General features: G+C 40.3%; 1 protein-coding gene across 2 annotated transcripts in view; it reads right to left on the bottom strand.

Annotated features, from left to right (window-relative positions):
* Positions 1-18,142, bottom strand: part of ANAPC5 (anaphase promoting complex subunit 5) — a 42,836-nt gene that overhangs the window by 8,640 nt on the left and 16,054 nt on the right. For both annotated transcript variants that reach the window (XM_007189538.2, XM_057527150.1), the window contains exons 6-13: positions 14,157-14,258; positions 13,082-13,272; positions 9,410-9,491; positions 8,669-8,758; positions 7,274-7,455; positions 6,073-6,208; positions 2,590-2,664; positions 14-135 (exon numbers count right to left, since the gene is read on the bottom strand). In XM_007189538.2, the coding sequence (XP_007189600.1) occupies positions 14-135; positions 2,590-2,664; positions 6,073-6,208; positions 7,274-7,455; positions 8,669-8,758; positions 9,410-9,491; positions 13,082-13,272; positions 14,157-14,258 (980 nt within the window). The remainder of the gene's footprint in view (positions 1-13; positions 136-2,589; positions 2,665-6,072; positions 6,209-7,273; positions 7,456-8,668; positions 8,759-9,409; positions 9,492-13,081; positions 13,273-14,156; positions 14,259-18,142) is intronic.

An 18,142-nucleotide genomic window follows, 5' to 3' on the forward strand; every position in this document is an offset into this window, starting at 1 on the left:
CAAAATTTCTTACCTGTACACACCCTCTATGCTATTAAGAGCTGTGATTCCTGTAACAATTGAATCAGCCAAATGATATTTGCCATCATTCATTGCTCTGTCAAACTGTATTTTTTGATCACACAGCATCCATAACTAGTAAGAAAAAAAACACAATTAGAACAGAAAGAAAAACACAAGAACACAAGAACAGAATGGCAGGGGCTTCCCTGGTGGCTCAGTGGTTACGAATCCTCCTGCCAATGCAGGGGACACGGGGTCGAGCCCTGGTCCGGGAAGACCCCACATGCCACAGAGCAACTAAGCCTGTGCACCACAACTACTGAGCCTGTGCTCTAGAGCCTGCGAGCCACAACTACTGAAGCCCGCGCACCTAGAGCCCGTGCTCCGCAACGAGAGAAGCCACCCACCACAAGCAGAAGCCTGCGCACCACAACCAAGAGTAGTCCCCACTCCCCGCAACTAGAGAAAGCCCGCACGCAGCAACAAAGACCCAATGCAGCCAAAAAAAAAAAAAAGAAAAAGAAAAGAACAGAATGGCAGATGTTCACCTCATTATTCAACAGAAATATAAAAGGATTTTAGCTTGCTTAACAAATATCCTTACAATTCACACACTTTTTTTTTAGATTTAAAAAAATTTTTTTAAATATTTCAAGTCTGTGAAAAAGCACTAAGAATAAAATAACAAAACATGTATAGCAACCATCAACTTTGTCAAATCACAACATTTTGCTTTACTTGCTTTGGATACTATTGCACATTATTGAGGTACTTTGCAAATTCCATTCTCCTCTTTCTGTTTTCAAAGGAAGCATTTGATTTGTTGTTTATCATTCCCAATCATTTTTTTTTTAAAGAATTTTTTTTAAAGAGTGATCTATGATGATTGACAATTCATTCATTCATTCATTCATTCACCGCATGGCATGTGGGATCTTAGTTCCCTGACCAGGGATTGAACCCACATCCCTTGCATTGGAAGTGAGAAGTCTTAACCATTGGACCACCAGGGAAGTCCCCCCAATCATGTTTTTATACTTCTACAAAATATTTACTTATCCTTAAACAATATATAGTATGAAAAAAAAACTATAGTATGATCTTACATGTTTTTAAACTTTGTATAAATAAATAGTATCATACTGTATGCATCCTTTGACAACTTGCTTTTAAGCTCAACATTATTTTGGGGAGGCTTACACATGTTAATACAAGTAGTTCTAGTTCATTCCTTTTCACTGATAAATAGTTTTCAATTGTATGAATATGCAACAACTTATCTATTCTCGTGTTGATGGGTATTTAGGTACTTCCAATTTCTCACTCTTCTGAACAATGCTGCAGCAAACACTCCCCTACATCACCCCCTTTGCAACAGTTATCTTGGGTATACAGCAAGCCGTGGAAGAGCTGGGCTGTAGGACACATGCACCTTCTCCTTAACACAGTGCCCATTTGTTCTTCGAATGGGTCACACCAGTTCACACTCCCCACCGGCGGTGTATGACATGACTCATCGCTCCACACGCTCACCAACAATTGGTGGTGTCAGATATTTCACTTTTGGCCAGTCTGATGGGTATGAAATACCTCATTATTTTTTCATTTGTATTTCCCTTGATCAATAGTCAGGCTGAGCATCTTTTCATCTCTTTATCAGCCATACATGTTTTTTCTAGAATGTGAGTTAAATTGTGTCTTTTTTTTTTTTTTACTGTGCACCTTCTTAGAAAAGGCCTAGAACTGTAACCGAAACTGCTCCATCACGTTAGCACTACCACAGAACCACGCTTAATTCTTTTTCCCCACAGCATCCTTGGGTGCTAGCTTCTATTTTGTTTGCTTACCACCTTTCCATCTGGGTACTCTGAGTTCAGATCACAGCCAGCAGCAGTGAGATCCCAGCACAGCTCATAAGCAGATGGGCATTCACACCATATCTAATGAGGTGGGGCCAGCAACCCATGTGAACGGAAGCCCCCCCCCCAACCTTGGCTCAGGGACCAACAGTAGGAGATTCCCAGGCCATGGTCTCTTATGATTTCAAATTCCCTAATTTAGTTAATACTAAACTTGGTAAGGGGAGGAAGAGAAAGAGGCCCCTCATAATAGTTTTCTTGGCCCCATCAGAGATGGAAATTGGTGCAACAAGGAACAGAGTGCCTAGGACTGCTTTATAAAGTTCATTCCCTCTGCATACATCTTCCCAAAAGGTTATTCAATTCTGGGAGGAAAAGGTTAGAGCTGCCAAGTAGGAGAAAACAGAGTAACAAAACGGAGACCTAATTCTTGATCTATCAAAGGACACTGACGACTTCTTTGCCTATTCCCATACAGTTAGAGATATAAGGAATACTAATTTAAAACCATGAAGACAGGAGTGAAAAAAGCACCCTACTTTTAATCTTTTCTCAGAGTTTATTCCTCAGCCTTCTGGAACGCATTTTACAGAGTCTCCTGTGTTGACCTCAAGGAACCAAGACACGAAGAGGCTGAGGGGAGACTCTAAAATACCCTATTTTGACAATAATACAGTAAAAATGGTATTTTCAAAAATAAATCGATGACACACAAAAGGCAGGTTACCTGGGCATGCTGACTGTTAGGTGGGAATCGCTCCTTCAAGTGCTTTAACACTTCCGAAGCTGCAGCGAAACAGCCCTAAAATAGAAAGCCACGATTTGCTTAGCACACCTGTGCTGACACCACGCCTGCTATCCCACTCACAGGACATCGGTATGACTCACCTGTTCTTGGTGCAGCAGCCTGACGACCCTAGGCAGAGACTGTCAAGTATCAAGGGGCCATTTTTTTTAGGCTCTAATGTATTTCACTTGTAGATTAAAAAAAAATTTTTTTAACTACACCTGTAATACATGTTCACTCTAGGAAAAGAACTTACGAAATACATGTGAACAACGAGAAAAAGGCAAATTACTTTTAATCCCACCAAAGATAATCACAGTAATTTCTCGGCACATATCCTTCTGAACTTCTCATATTCACATGAATATAAAACGTATAAGTATTCCAAAAATAGGTATACATACCATTTTTGTAAATTGCCTATTTACCACATGGTAGGTACTCAATAAATATTTTTTGAATGAATGAATCTTTCCAGTGTCAACAAATACAAATCTATACATCACAGTATTTTATTAGGTAAATAAATTATAGTCCAATCAAAATAATCTCCTTGTTTGGGATATTTTGATTGTTGCCAATTTTTTCCATTTTAAAAATGCTAGAATGATTACCTTGGTGGATACATCTTTGCATACTTGTCTAATTATTTCCTTAGGATAATACGTTAGAAGTAAAATTGCTGGGCTAAATGGTAGGCACTTCTAAGCTTTTTGATAGGTATATTACTAAATTACCATACAGAAATGTACCAAGTACTCTTATACCAGCATTCTACACCTTTCTCCTCCCCTGATATTTAAGCTTCTTTGCCTTTTTGTTTGATGAAACTGGTTATTTCACAGTGTTAATTTGAATTTCTTTAATGACTAGATTGAAATTTTTCCATGTTTTATAATCATTTATGTTTTTTCTGTGAATACATGTTCATGTCTTTTTTACACTCTTATATTGCTAGAATGTCTATATTATTAAGCCCCCAAAAGCTTTTCAATTTGTCCCTATCCTTTGATCAGGTAGTACATCTTCAGTCTATATAGAAGCTCAGTTAGACCACAGGTGAACTTCTATTTGAAGTGAATTAAGTAGAAAGTATACTGAATTATAATAAAAGTTCATTAATCTTTTTATTCTTGTGATTTTAACTGGCCAATCTTGCCAATTATTTTCATGACTACCATACGGAGTTGGGCATGTGGATCTAGATGGCTGTCAAACCTTCAGGCCAAGTAGAGAGAACAGTGCAAACAGCATTACTCCCCCAAAACATTCCTATTGTGACCTGCCATTTCCTGAGGCTGGGAGAGGAATGTGACACGATGAACCAGAGTTACGCAGAAAGAGTAAAGGGGGCCGGATCTCTTAGCACTTCCTCTGGGCTGCAGGAGGAAGCTCGCCAACAGCAGTTCAGACCCCATAACTTCTTTATAGGTTCACCCAAGCCCCAGTCACTACCATAGCAAAGTGCAGCATCCAGTGTATCTAGAGATCAGTTTCAGGACACAACTGGAAGCACAACACAAAGGAAATAAAAGAGCGAATAGAAACTCATGATAAAACTGCCTTCTCCGCAGTTGGCCAAGCTTAATTTCATAGGTGTAAGTCTAACCTGTGTAATTGAAAACGTGACAGTCATCAGCTCAGTGGGTTTATCTACATGGTCAATGTTCTGACACTAGAAAAGTCTTTCTAAGGCAGGTTGAGAAGAGGTGGGGAAAGAGACTGAACTGAAATCAAGTGGCCACTGACTGTCTTCTAGCTGTACAGTCAGAGGTCTCCTAGCACATCCATTGGAGCCAGGCAACAGTGGAGTCAGCAGGTCTTTCACATAAGCCCAGAGATGGAAAGATTAATACAGATCCAAAGAGCATGGTATTACCCACAGAAAAAATCACAGAACTATTAACAACTGACCTCGGAGAAAGCTAAGGCTAAAGAATTGAGCCAAGACCAGATTTTTGTAAAGCGGTTCTCCATTCCAGGAAATGAAGAAATAATTTCTACCCTACCTCACTCAAAGAGAACCAAAGGGAAGTTATTCCACTGTTTAAGCTTGGGGTCAGTGGGGAGAATCCTACTTGAAAAAGCCACAAGGGGACACTTTAAATGGGTGGATTGTATGGCATGTGAATTATATCTCAATAAAGTTGTTGGGGAAAAAAAGTCAATGTGAGGCTCATACCAAATACCTAACTGAATGTTCACTGACTCATTTATTACAAATGCTCCAGTTAACCAAGGCACCAGCAGAGGAAAAGAATCGACGTTAAAGAGGTCCCAGAACCATTACGAGGGGGGACAGAAGACCAAGAAAGTGATTAATGTGCAACATTCCTGGAGGAAAGCAAACAGCAAGAGCAGCTGGTCTGCTGTTTTAATGTCAGAGTGCTCGGGCGCTGCTTCCCAGATACAGGAAGATAGCAGCTGATGGAGGTGCAGGCAGACGCCATCAGCCAGAGCCCATCCATGCCCTTTGTTTACACAACCACTTAGAGGATTGTAAAATGCTAAAGTATGTCTAGTAGAGAGAAGTATTTATAGACTTCTGAAAGGGGTGGAAACCACTCAAAGATCTCTAGGATGCAGATTAAGGAATATTGAGTGTTATGATGCAACCTAATGATCATACCGCAGAGGTGGAGAAAATAATATGATCAAGGAAATGTGCTTATAGCTAGGCAGCAGTTAGTTAGTTAGAGGGCTTTAGATAAGAGCTTTCCCTGACCTTTTCCCATGGAAGAAGATACTTTTGAGCAAAGGGGAAAGAAAGCCTAGAGCATCATGAGAGACCCTTTAATCAATCCCCTATAAAGAGAATCGTGTGAAATTACTTGGGCTGTAAGTAAAGGTTATGCCCTATTCCAACTGTCTTTCTTTGGAGTCAATCAGACTTGGGTTGAAGATCTGGCACTGACATTTACTGGCTGTGGGTATGGGACTTAGCTCCCTGGAGCTCAGTTTCTTTTCTATGAAATAGGGGTGATGATAAAGCTGACCTTATGAGGCTACTGTAAGGAATCAGGAAGATGATACATGTAAATCGCTAAGCACAGGGCCCAGCACAGGACAAATGTACAGCAAACCTTAGCTATTGTCATTTTAGCTGTACTCTTATTATGTTCTTCCCTTTCCCAAAAACATACACAGCTCTACTACCCTAAATTTCAAAGACTCCTTTTTATTCCATTTGTTACATAGAAACAGCTGACCTCTTATTCTCTTCCCTGGTGCCGAAAGAGATCAAGTTCAACAAACCTTGCAGACTCCACACCCAGTCCATTTCTACTGGTGGGATTTCACCCTTCCAACCACTTGCATCCAACCAGACCCGTCCAGTGCTTTTCTCAAGCACTAGAGGACAGAAATGGCGGGGCCTACATCGCTCCAGAAGCACAGGGTCCGGCCACCTGCCCACCTGCTCACCTGCTCTGCGTGCAGCTCAGCGAGGTGGCACAGCGCCACGGCAAATGACTCCGTGTTGTTCTGCTGCACGCCTGCGTTCACCGACTCTAGGCTGTTCATGCTCAGCAACAGCTGGGCTTGCTGCAGGGCCATGGTGCTGGGGAGGAGACACAGGAGAAGCCCCGTCAGTCAAGAGACACAGGCTGCCCTCAGCCACACCCTACAGTTACCTTGGGTGGAAACAGGAGGAGGTTAAGCCCTTCCACAGGCTCTGGCTTCGGGGGAGCAGCTGCCTCCCAAAGCCAGTTCTCCTGTCCTCGGGACGAGGAGAGCAGAAAAGCATCCTGGATGTGCAGCCCCGAAGAAAACATGTAGTGGTTACAGCACAGTTGGGAGCGCCAAGCTCCAGACCCCCCACTGCCTCTAATTTTCCCTGTGGTCACAGTATGTTAATTAGTTTTCACGGGTAAATTCAGACCTGATGCCATCCTGGCACCGGCTGCTCTGACAGTGGAAGCAGTGGCTAGTGTCTGCAGCTGTTTCAGACCACATCGTGCCAAAAATTATTTCAAGTACAAAAACAAGACTGATAAGATAGGCACTTCCTTTCATTACTGAATTCCTAGAAACAGAAGATTGTCTAGGTGAGGTAGCTCCAGGATTAAAAATCTGGTTCAGAAGTTTACTTCCAAGCTACAGGAGGCTAAATGGGAATTACACACGAAGCTGGAGACAGTCCAGAGAATACATCCTGGGTAACAGGGAAGCAACTTTCTTTACCTAACAGCTTTGGGGTTAAGGGGGTGCTCGGCTTGAGTGACTGCGGCCCATGTCTCCTGCGAACAGGAAGAGAGGTTCCCATCTCAGAGTGCAGGGGCATGGTGCTTGGAGTCAGAGGACCTAGGCTTGAGTCTGGGCTCTGTCACTTGTTAATTCGTTTGTGATCTGGGGCAGATCAGATGTGTGAACCTTGTCCTGTGCATCCTGGAATGGAGATCACCCCCCAGTTACCTCCCAGAGCAGTTGGGAGGAGTAAATAAAAACGCACATAGGAAAAATCTTGGCAAAGTCTGTGCAAAGTAGAAAATGTTTTAAAATTCTAAAGCATTTTCTTTAATCCCCTGTACAAACAACCTCCATCCATTTGGCTTTCACAGAACCAGTTTGCTGGCTTCTGCTCATCTATAAAAGGATTCGTGCCCTCATAGCCTTGAAGACCCACCTGCGGCCGTAGAGTCTCCAGATGGCTGTTTTCTGTGCGATGCTGATGTCGATGAGCTCTGACAGGCTGTGTTTCCAGTGCAGGAGGTCGGAGTCTTTTAGGGCATCCATAAGTTTGTTTGCTGTCTTCCCAGCAAAAGCTCTCTGCTGAACTAGGGACTGTATTCCCAGAGAGGCGAGGTACTAAGGGGACAGACATACGCACGACTCATGATAGAGATTACGTGACAAAATTTTGTTTTGCTCTTCAGAAATTTGGCATATTTCACATTTCAGCACATGCACAATGACAGCACTATTTAAAAAGAAAGTACCTGTAAGCCTGACCCTGACCCATATGAGATATGTTCCTGAAAAACTGGGGATGGAAGAGAGGGTAATAGTACAATGGGAAGAGCCAGGGCTTTGAAATTAAATGGATCTGGACTTAAGCACTGCCTCTGCCACTTACTGTGTGACCTGGGACCACTTAGCTTCTTAGACAAGCCCATCTGTAAAATGGGCATCACACCCATCATAAAGAATTATTTTAAGGATTAAAATTAAATAGTATATATCAAACAGTGCTGGGCACATTATGTGGTAAGAGATTAAGAAAGGATGCCTATTATGAGCATAATTATCTTTTCATTAACTTCTGGTATAATTTTCAGGGATGAAAGCTCAACTAAAAAAAGTCCACTTAAATCCGTAACAAAAATTGTGCTTAAGAAGTCTATCATTTATTTTTTAATTTTTTTTAGACAGAATAAGGTTCTTTGAGCAATAGTAATCTAGATTCTAACAGTCATTACTATTTCATGTGTAGAGACTATGCCCTTTCAATGACCCTCAGTATTTGTCATCGAGGAATATAATTCAGGTCCTTCCCTATTACTCAAAATGAGAAAGGACAAATCTGCTGGTCAGGTTTACTGGTTCCTGGCTTTGTTTATTATTTGAAACAAGGATCAGCAAACTTGTTCTGTAAAGGGCCAGACAGTAAATAGTTTAGGTTTTGCAGGCCACATTTGGTCTATGTCGCATATTCTTCTTTGTTTTTTTTCCCCCAACTATTTAAAAATGTAAAACCAATTCTTAGCTTGAGGGCCATACATAAGCAGGCAGTGAGCCAGATCTGGCCCATGGGCTGTAGAGTTTGCCAATCCCTGGTTTAAAAATAAGCCTTCCCTACAAATTTTCTAAATAAATATGTGTAAGTTAGTGTTGATCAATAAACTAAACAAAGATGTCATCAAGTTGATAAATGGAACTTTCACAGATGTTATTAGGATAAAGGGAGCAGAGAGAAACCTACCAAGAGAATTTATCGGTTTAATAATTAAGGTCATATGAAACTACCAAGAATAAAACCATACCATTTGTTTAAACAATCGCACAGAAAGATGAGCCTTACCGGTAACCCAAAATGTACAGCTTTCTTCACAGAATGTTCTAGAAGAACATAGCTATCAGATCTCTTCTGTCCCAGCACGTAAAGCCAGCTCTGGCAAGAGAAGTCATCAAAATGTATCATAACAATAATAATGGCTAATGTTCTACTGAAAGCATCAGCATGGTTGTAAGAACAAATGAACAACAGACAAGATAAATCCTCTAAAATACACTTTCACAAATTATAAACCTAAATGAAACCCATCAAACACATTAAAACCATCAGACTGAAATAATCAAGCCATTTATCTTCTTCACCTCTGAGAGCAGTGAGTGGCAAATGTTCCAGAAAAAAAGCATGAAGCCCCCGTATGGCCTGTAACTGAGAAAGTGAAATTCTCAGGTGGTTGCTGAAGTCTGTGTTCTGCTTGTGCTTGGTGATGATGCTTTGACAGGACAAGGTCTTATCCAGTTACCAGTACTGCAAACACCTTTGTTAATGCCAATGCTTGATGCGGCAGTTTTGCATGGCAAGCTGCATTAAAACTTGTAGACAAGAAATGTCTCCAAAGTAAAATGGACATCAAGAATTAAGAAAGATAAATAAACATGGGTTGCCTTTCCTGAATTTCCCTGACCATCTAACTAGTTTCCCATCACTGCTGAGGACCTCCCAACTGCAAAACAACCCAATTCAAATGGGGCCTTTTGAAGGCCAACTCAACCCAGGGGCAGAACTTCCAAGACAGGAAGGTGGCCTCACCAAGCAATGCTGGAGACACACGTGATCGTTGGACTCCTGGGCAATCCTAATCGCCTCCTGCAGGGCAAGCTCTGCCTGTTGACTAATGACAGACTGAACATTAATAACTCATTAACAACCACAAACATGTACAGGCAACAGTAACAGGAAGTCATCTGTACGGTAATTCACCAGCGTGCAGGCCTCTGGGTTGGAAGTTGAAACCATGGGCTTATTCCCTCAGAGGCACTCCCCTCCCCCAGCGGCAAGAAACAGTAACAGTGGAGATACAGAACATGTCCCTTCTACGGTGGACTTCTACTAAAAGGGTCATGAAGGAATGGCTTTTCTTCATCCCAGCTCCTAAGATTATTTTTTTAGTTGTCTACTGCTGAGGGGAGGGACAAGGAGAGGATGTAAGATTTTACTTTTCATGCCTTCGCTTCTGCATCATTTGAAAAATTTTTTTAACTATAGGATTTGATACTTTTATAATTTTTTCAATCCTAGTTTTTAAAAGTATTTTGAGGATTTTCCCTTCTGAGATGTCTTCTTTCTGCTCATGTGGTTCCCCTCCCTCCGGGATGTGTCCCCCAACCTTGCAACTTCTGTGGAAACTCAGTCAACTGTTCTTGGCCCCACTGGGCCTTCGCTTCTGAAAAAGCCCATAGAAACGTTACCAGCTTGCGGTGCTTAATTAAATACTACTGTGCACCACCCTCTATTTATTTAATCTGTGTTAGTTTTATTTCTTCAACCTGCAGAGGGCACAGAAGTTCTATAAATGCTGGATCACTGAGGATCTCAAAAAAGAATCAGAAATTCTATGGGTAGCACTTACATAGGGAAAAATTTATGTCAAATTTTCTATCAACACGAGCAATAGCCTCACACAATCAATTAAGAGCTGAATTCTTCCTCAATAACTACCTGTTTGAATAAAGAAACCAGATACATTTTTACCTATTTTACATTTCTTTTAAATCCCTTTTAATGCTGAGAGGCACCAGAATATAAGCTATTTGAAGGCAGGAAGCATATCTTTACACACAGGCCCTCAATAAATATCAGTTGATTTAATTTTGTCAAACATCTGATGACCAAATAAATAATGTTACATTTAGAAAAAAGGCTTTTGGGAGAACTGTATAGATAGTATGCTAAAACAGGACTAAAGAAAGACTATTTTTCTCAGGTAGGAAGAAAAGGTAGATTACCAACACAGAAACTTCAAAGTTTCTGGCAAATCCTTAAAGAACCTATGGTTTTCCATTGCTGCTAATCAGAGAAGCCTCTGATAAAAATTTTCAGTAAAAGAGCAAGAGGCAAACTGGTTGTAATGTCTGAAATGCATTGGCTGTCTACGGTTCGCAAAATGCCAGAGCAGAAAGATCTGTAGCCTCTAAACAACAGCTTCCTATGTCATTCAGTGTAAAAGCCAAAGTCCTTACTTGGGCCTACAGGACCCTAAACTCTCTGACCCCTGCCACCTCTACAACCTAGTTCTCCTCTATTCCCCCCTTACTACAGCACTCTAACCACACTACTTGCTCCTCCTCAAACATGCCAAGTAAATCCTGCCTCAGGGCCTTTGCACTTGCTGTTCTAGCTAATAAGGACACTCTTTCTTCAGATAATGCACAGATTACTCACTCCCTCAATTCCTTTAAATCTCTATTCAAATATTAAGTTAACAGAGGTAAGGGAGGGCCAAGTTGCTACCTTATTATTGAAACAGAAATTTACAAATTGACGAATAAGTGATTTGTGTGTATATCTGGAAGAGGAGTGTTACTTATGAAAACAACAGTACTCCCCATCATCATTCTCTAATCCTTTATCCTGACCTATCACTACCTGATACATTATAATTATGTTCAGTGCTGTTTATTATTTATTTCCCCCACTGTAAGCTCCATGAGAACAGGGGTATTTTTTTTCCTTTTTTTTTTCACTCCTGATCCCCAGCACCTAGAACAGTGCCTAGTACATAGTAGACGCTCAATAAGCAACTATAAAGATTTTCAAGAAATCTCCACAATCCTATTAGCTAAGTGAGAAAGATTTATACAAGCCCATAGCTCCAGGACTAAAAATAAAGAAGCCTGGAGTTGAGTAAATCAGAAATTAATTAGTAATTAATTCCATACAGTTAGCTGCCTATCCACTGATAATATTGTAAATATAGAGAAATTCATCAACACATTAATTACTTGTATCTAGCAGACTGCATACAAATTTCCAAACCCTAGGGCAAGCTGTGTGTGTAACACAGAGATAGGTTACTGGCAAATATTACAAATGGTGCTGCTATTTATTATGAGTACATAAAACATGAAAGGCCCTGATCAAAGAGGTTATTAAAGCTGGGCAGAAAAAAAGAAGTTGACTCTTAAAAGATAATATGGAATCTCACAAAATAATGAAGTTCAGAGTAGGCTTAAACATTTTTTGGTTCAAGTATCAATCTGACACTTGGATTCCCTTAATGTCACCCCTGCTGCACACATGAGCACTCTGCTGACACCTTCCTCAGAGGGTTCCATACAAGGAAACCTCCTCCTTATAAGGAGCAAAAAATGTTTTGCCCTTTAACTTGCACTTACCAGCTCCCAATCTTCTCTAGTAGTCACACCCCTGATCAATCTAAGCCCTTTTCACATGACCTTCACTACAGGAAGATGTCAAACACATGCTTGGCTAAATCATTTCTTTTTCAGGCTAAACATTCTCACATCCTTCCCACACTATTTAAATGACATGGCTTTGAATGCCTCCAGTGAGACTGTCCCCCCCACAAGCTCCAGCTTGTCTATGCCCCTTTTAAAATGTGACAACCAGAAGTTAATAGAATTTCCTGGCTGTTGCCTGGGCCATAGAGCAAGGGGTAGAAGTCTCAATTCTTGAACTTGGGACACTATACTTCCATTAATACACTCTAGTCTCTATTCAAAGATGCCTGTGGTAGAAACCATATTTTTCTTAAATGGGAAAAAGCCACACGGGAGGCAGAGAGACTCTTTCAATTAGTAATTTCCTACCTTTTCACCATTATTCACATTATTTCATTATTTCCAAAATAGTCTCCATATTTTGAAAGTTTTTATCCCAACTCTTTACTAAATAATAACTGATCAATTTCCTATTTTTATTTATTAAAATCACAGGCATATCTTAGCAATGGCATAAGTCAGTGTCACGCACTGAGCTGCCTGAATTCTAACCAAAAGCACAAACGTGACGTTCAGTAAGCCACGCAGTCTTTTATGCAGTAAAGACACAACTTCCTTTTGGCTTTTTGAAATACTGAAAATAACTTTTACATCCCCATTATTACCTCTGAAAAATCCTGTTGGGAATCTCTGGCCTAATGACCTAATTTCCTTTTAATTCAGTGGCCGTTATTCTTAGAAGTAAAGAAAGAAAGAGGCCGTGTACTTGGATGGTAATGCTAAATAGTGACACCAGGGGGCAGACTCTTTAGGCAGAAGGTTTTCATTAACTTCTGTTCACTGCAAAAAGCTTCCTTCTTTAGAAGTTATTGACAAGTCCAGGTTGAACAGGCTCTTTCTTTTCTCCTTTTCCTTCTTTTTTTTTTTTTAAATACAGCATATTAAAAAGAAAATACATCTCAATTAACATTTGAGAGATAATTTCTTCAATTTCCACATGAACAAAAGTCTATAAACTTACTAGTGACCAAAGCGGCAGTGCAGGGCGGCCAGGTTCAGCGCAGCGTATCTCAAGCTCCGGCCATAGCCCTCTTCCCCGTTACTTTTGCTTTCGGCTCCAGTAAGAATCAGGCGGTCAAAATAATGAAGGAGGCTGTGTGTTGAACTGAAAACATCTTGGACCCGGAGGTTGTTTAAGTAGCTGAGGTAGTGCTAAAACAAGAAACAATCAACATATTTTAAATGCTCTGCTTCCTCTTGTGTAATATTAATTCAGAGAGGTCCACTGGCTGCAAACACCTGTGTATCCCCTACCATTTTAACAAGATGGTCATAGTTTAGCTTAATCTTTTCCCCACAGGCAGGATTAAATAGGCTTAAGATACATTAGCTGGTTTGGGTACCCTTTCCCCCCAGAAGGTGTACACAAACGAAAAAAGGGAATTCCATTAGAATTTGTGACAGAGTTTTATCCTAAATATTCATCCACTATGCCACTGGTTATATTAGGATCCATGGGTGATATGTGAGGATGGAGGGGGAATCACCTAGCTCAGGTATTAAGGACTAGTGTGAGTACAAAACTAAAGATCTTAAAACTTGAATTCAGGGCTTCCCTGGTGGCACAGTGGTTAAGAATCCACCTCCCAATGCAGGGGACACGGGTTCGAGCCCTGGTCCGGGAAGATCCCACATGTCGCAGAGCAACTAAGCCTGTGCGCCACAACTACTGAGCCTGCGCTCTAGAGCCCATGAGCCACAACTACTGAGCCTGCGTGCCGCAACTAATGAAGCCCATGCATCTAGAGCCCGTGCTCTGCAACAAGAGAAGCCACTGCAATGAGAAGCCCACGCGCCACAACGAAGAGTAGCCCCCGCTCGCCACAACTAGAGAAAGAAATCCCCCCCGGGCCAGTAGGGGTGGAGGTGGGAGGGAAAGCTTTGCAACCTAGGCTGAGTCGTTTACGTGCCAACAACATGATTTCTTTCCAAGAACCCGGGTCATTCGGCCAATCCTCATTTGCACAACTACTCAATAGGAAGAGCAGTCCTGTCCCTGCTTTCCAACTTAGCAACAAATTCTGGAAAAGACTCACCGCTTCAGCAAAATCAGGATTAAATTTCAACAAGTTGTTCAACTCTTTCTGCAAAGAAGCTGGAGTGAGGGCTTTAGTCTCATCATTCTTTAACAAAGAAGCCTGAAATTTTAAAATGACAACTCAGTAGAAAGAAATGGCCAATAAACATATGGACATGTATACAAAATAGCATCATCTGATTACTTTTTTTTCTGCACCTACACTCTCCTCTTGACCATGCAGAACACTGTTTCCTCTTCCTGGAATTCTAAGCTTCCCAACCACCCATCCACATAGTCTTCCATGCAAACTCCTGCTCAGCCTTCAGGGCCCAATTTAGATTTCAGCCATCTGCTTCTATCACCTTCTAAACTAGATAAGGTCCTATAAGTACCTACATGTTCCCACAAGCTCCCTGCACTAACCCTTCCTGCAGTACTTATCAAATTATATTAAAAGTACCAGCTGACCCCACCCCCAGACTGTAAGTGCCTTCAAGGCAGGAAGTATGTATCTCCAGCCTGGCAAAGGGAGATACACACTTGCCCTACTCCTGGTTATCTGTTTTATATGGATGGTACCAGCAATGATTATATAAAAATGTAGAAAATGACTTCTAAATTAATGATTAGTACTTAACTGGGTTATGGCTCTTCTATTTTAGCTAGACAAATTTTTCTTTATGAGTAATAATAATTTCTACTTATATTTGAATTCATTATATCATTATAGAAGATTCCAAAAATATGGAAAAGCATACAGAAGAAAACAAAAATCATCTGTAATCCTTCCACCCAGAAATAGCACTATTTTTATGTCAGTGTATCTCATTCCAGTCTTTTTTCTGTGTGTGTGTGTGTGTGTGTGTACATATGTATGTGTTTATACATATATATATGCATACTTTTTTAACAAAGTTAGAATATATCATTTTATTACCTGCTTTTATCATGTAATAATATATTATAAATTTGTCTCATCATCAAATGGTCTTTGAAACTACAATTCTTTAAGCAAAAGTATTAACCCTTTGTCATAGGTATTGCAAATCCTTTTTCACATTTTGTTGTTTGAGTTTTAATTTTGTTAGAACATGTACTGACATGTAGATGTTTTTCATTCTTATGCTGAAAAATCAAACAATCTCCTACATGTTTTATTCCACAGCTTTTATGTTTAGAAAGTCTTTCCCCACCCAGAGATCAGTTAAAAGTTAATATGTAACATTCACAGAGGGATGGAGAGGATGAAAAGGCAGAGGGCTATGTACCAGATGAAGGAACAAGATAAAACCACAGAAAAACAACTAAATGAAGTGGAGATAGGCAACCTTCCAGTAAAAGAATTCAAAATAACGATAGTGAAGATGATCCAGGACCTCGGAAAAAGAATGGAGGCAAAGATTGAGAAGATGCAAGAAATGTTTAACAAAGATCTAGAAGAATTAAAGAACAAACAAACAGAGATGAACAACACAATAACTGAAATGAAAAATACACTAAAAGGAATCAGTAGCAGAATAACTGAGGCAGAAGAACGGATAAATGACCTGGAAGACAGAATGGTGGAATTCACTGCTGCGGAACAGAATAAAGAAAAAAGAATGAAAAGAAATGAAGACAGCCTAAGAGACCTCTGGGACAACATTAAACGCAATAACATTCGCATTATAGGGGTCCCAGAAGGAGAAGAGAGAGAGAAAGGACCAGAGAAAATATCTGAAGAGATTATAGTCTAAAAACTTCCCTAACATGGGAAACGAAATAGCTACCCAAGTCCAGGAAGCGCAGAGACTCCCATACAGGATAAATCCAAGGAGAAACATGCCGAGACACATAGTAATCAAACTGGCAAAAATTAAAGACAAAGAAAAATTATTGAAAGCAGCAAGAGAAAAACGACAAATAACATACAAGGGAACTCCCATAAGGTTAACAGGTGATTTCCCAGCAGAAACTCTACAAGCCAGAAGGGAGTGGCATGACATACTTAAAGTGATGAAAGGGAAGAACTTACAACCAAGATTACCCAGCAAGGATCTCATTCAGATTCGATGGAGAAATCAAAAGCTTTACAGATAAGCAAAAGCTAAGAGAATTCAGCACCACCAAACCAGCTCTACAACAAATGCTAAAGGAACTTCTCTAAGTGGGAAACACAAACGAAGGACCTACAAAAACAAACCCAAAACAATTAAGAAAATGGTAATAGGAACATACATATCGATAACTACCTTAAATGTGAATGGATTAAATGCTCCAACCAAAAGACACAGGCTTGCTGAATGGATACAAAAACAAGACCCATATATATGCTGTCTACAAGAGATCCACTTCAGACCTAGGGACACATACAGACTGAAAGTGAGGGGATGGAAAAAGATATTCCATGCAAATGGAAATCAAAAGAAAGCTGAGATAGCAATCCTCGTATCAGATAAAATAGACTTTAAAATAAAGAATGTTACAAGAGACAAGGAAGGACACTACATAATGATCAAGGGATCAATCCAAGAAGAAGATAGAACAATTATAAATATATATGCACCCAACATAGGAGCACCTCAATACACAAGGCAACTGCTAACAGCTATAAAAGAGGAAATCGACAGTAACACAATAATAGTGGGGGACTTTAACACCTCACTTACACCAATGGACAGATCATCCAAACAGAAAATGAATAAGGAAACACAAGCTTTAAATGACACAATAGACCAGATAGGTTTAATTGATATTTATAGGACATTCCATCCAAAAACAGCAGATTACACGTTCTTCTCAAGTGCGCACGGAACATTCTCCAGGATAGATCACATCTTGGGTCACAAATCAAGCCTCAGTAAATTTAAGAAAACTGAAATCATATCAAGCATCTTTTCTGACCACAACGCTATGAGATTAGAAATGAATTACAGGGGAAAAAAAGTAAAAAACACAGACACATGGAGGCTAAACAATACGTTACTAAATAACCAAGAGATCACTGAAGAAATCAAAAAACACCTAGAGACAAATGATAATGAAAACACGACAATCCAAAACCTATGGGATGCAGCAAAAGCAGTTCTAAGAGGGAAGTTTATAGCTATACAAGCCTACCTCAAGATACAAGAAAAATCTCAAATAAACAACCTAACCTTACACCTAAAGGAACTAGAGAAAGAAGAAACAAAACCCAAAGTTAGCAGAAGGAAAGAAATCATAAAGATCAGAGCAGAAATAAATGAAATAGAAACAAAGAAAACAATAGCAAAGATCAATAAAACTAAAAGCTGGTTCTTTGAGAAGATAAACAAAATTGATAAACCATTAGCCAGACTCATCAAGAAAAAGAGGGAGAGGACTCAAATCAATAAAATTAGAAATGAAAAAGGAGAAGTTACAACAGACACTGCAGAAATACAAAGCATCCTAAGAAAATACTACAGGGCTTCCCTGGTGGCGCAGTGGTTGACAGTCTGCGTGCCAATGCAGGGGACACGGGTTCGAGCCCTGGTCTGGGAGGATCCCACATGCCGCGGAGCAGCTGGGCCCGTGAGCCACAACTACTGAGCCTGCGCGTCTGGAGCCTGTGCTCCGCAACAAGAGAGGCCGCGACAGTGAGAGGCCCGCGCACCGCGATGAAGAGTGGCCCCCACTTGCCACAACTAGAGAAAGCCCTCGCACAGAAACGAAGACCCAACACAGCCATAAATAAATAAATAAATAAAATTTAAAAAAAAAAAAAGTTAGTTTAAAAAAAAAAAAAAAAGAGTGGCCCCCGCTTGCCGCAACTAGAGAAAGCCCTCGCACAGAAACGAAGACCCAACACAGCCAAAAATAAATAAATAAATAAATAAATTTTAAAAAAAAAAAGAAAAAGAAAATACTACAAGCAACTCTATGCCAATAAAATGGAGAACCTGGAAGAAATGGACAAATTCTTAGAAAGGGATAACCTTCCAAGACTGAACCAGGAAGAAATAGAAAATATGAACAGACCAATCACAAGTAATGAAATTG

The sequence above is a fragment of the Balaenoptera acutorostrata genome, chromosome 13 (assembly GCF_949987535.1).
Source record: "Balaenoptera acutorostrata chromosome 13, mBalAcu1.1, whole genome shotgun sequence".
Classification (NCBI taxonomy): Eukaryota; Metazoa; Chordata; class Mammalia; order Artiodactyla; family Balaenopteridae; genus Balaenoptera; species Balaenoptera acutorostrata.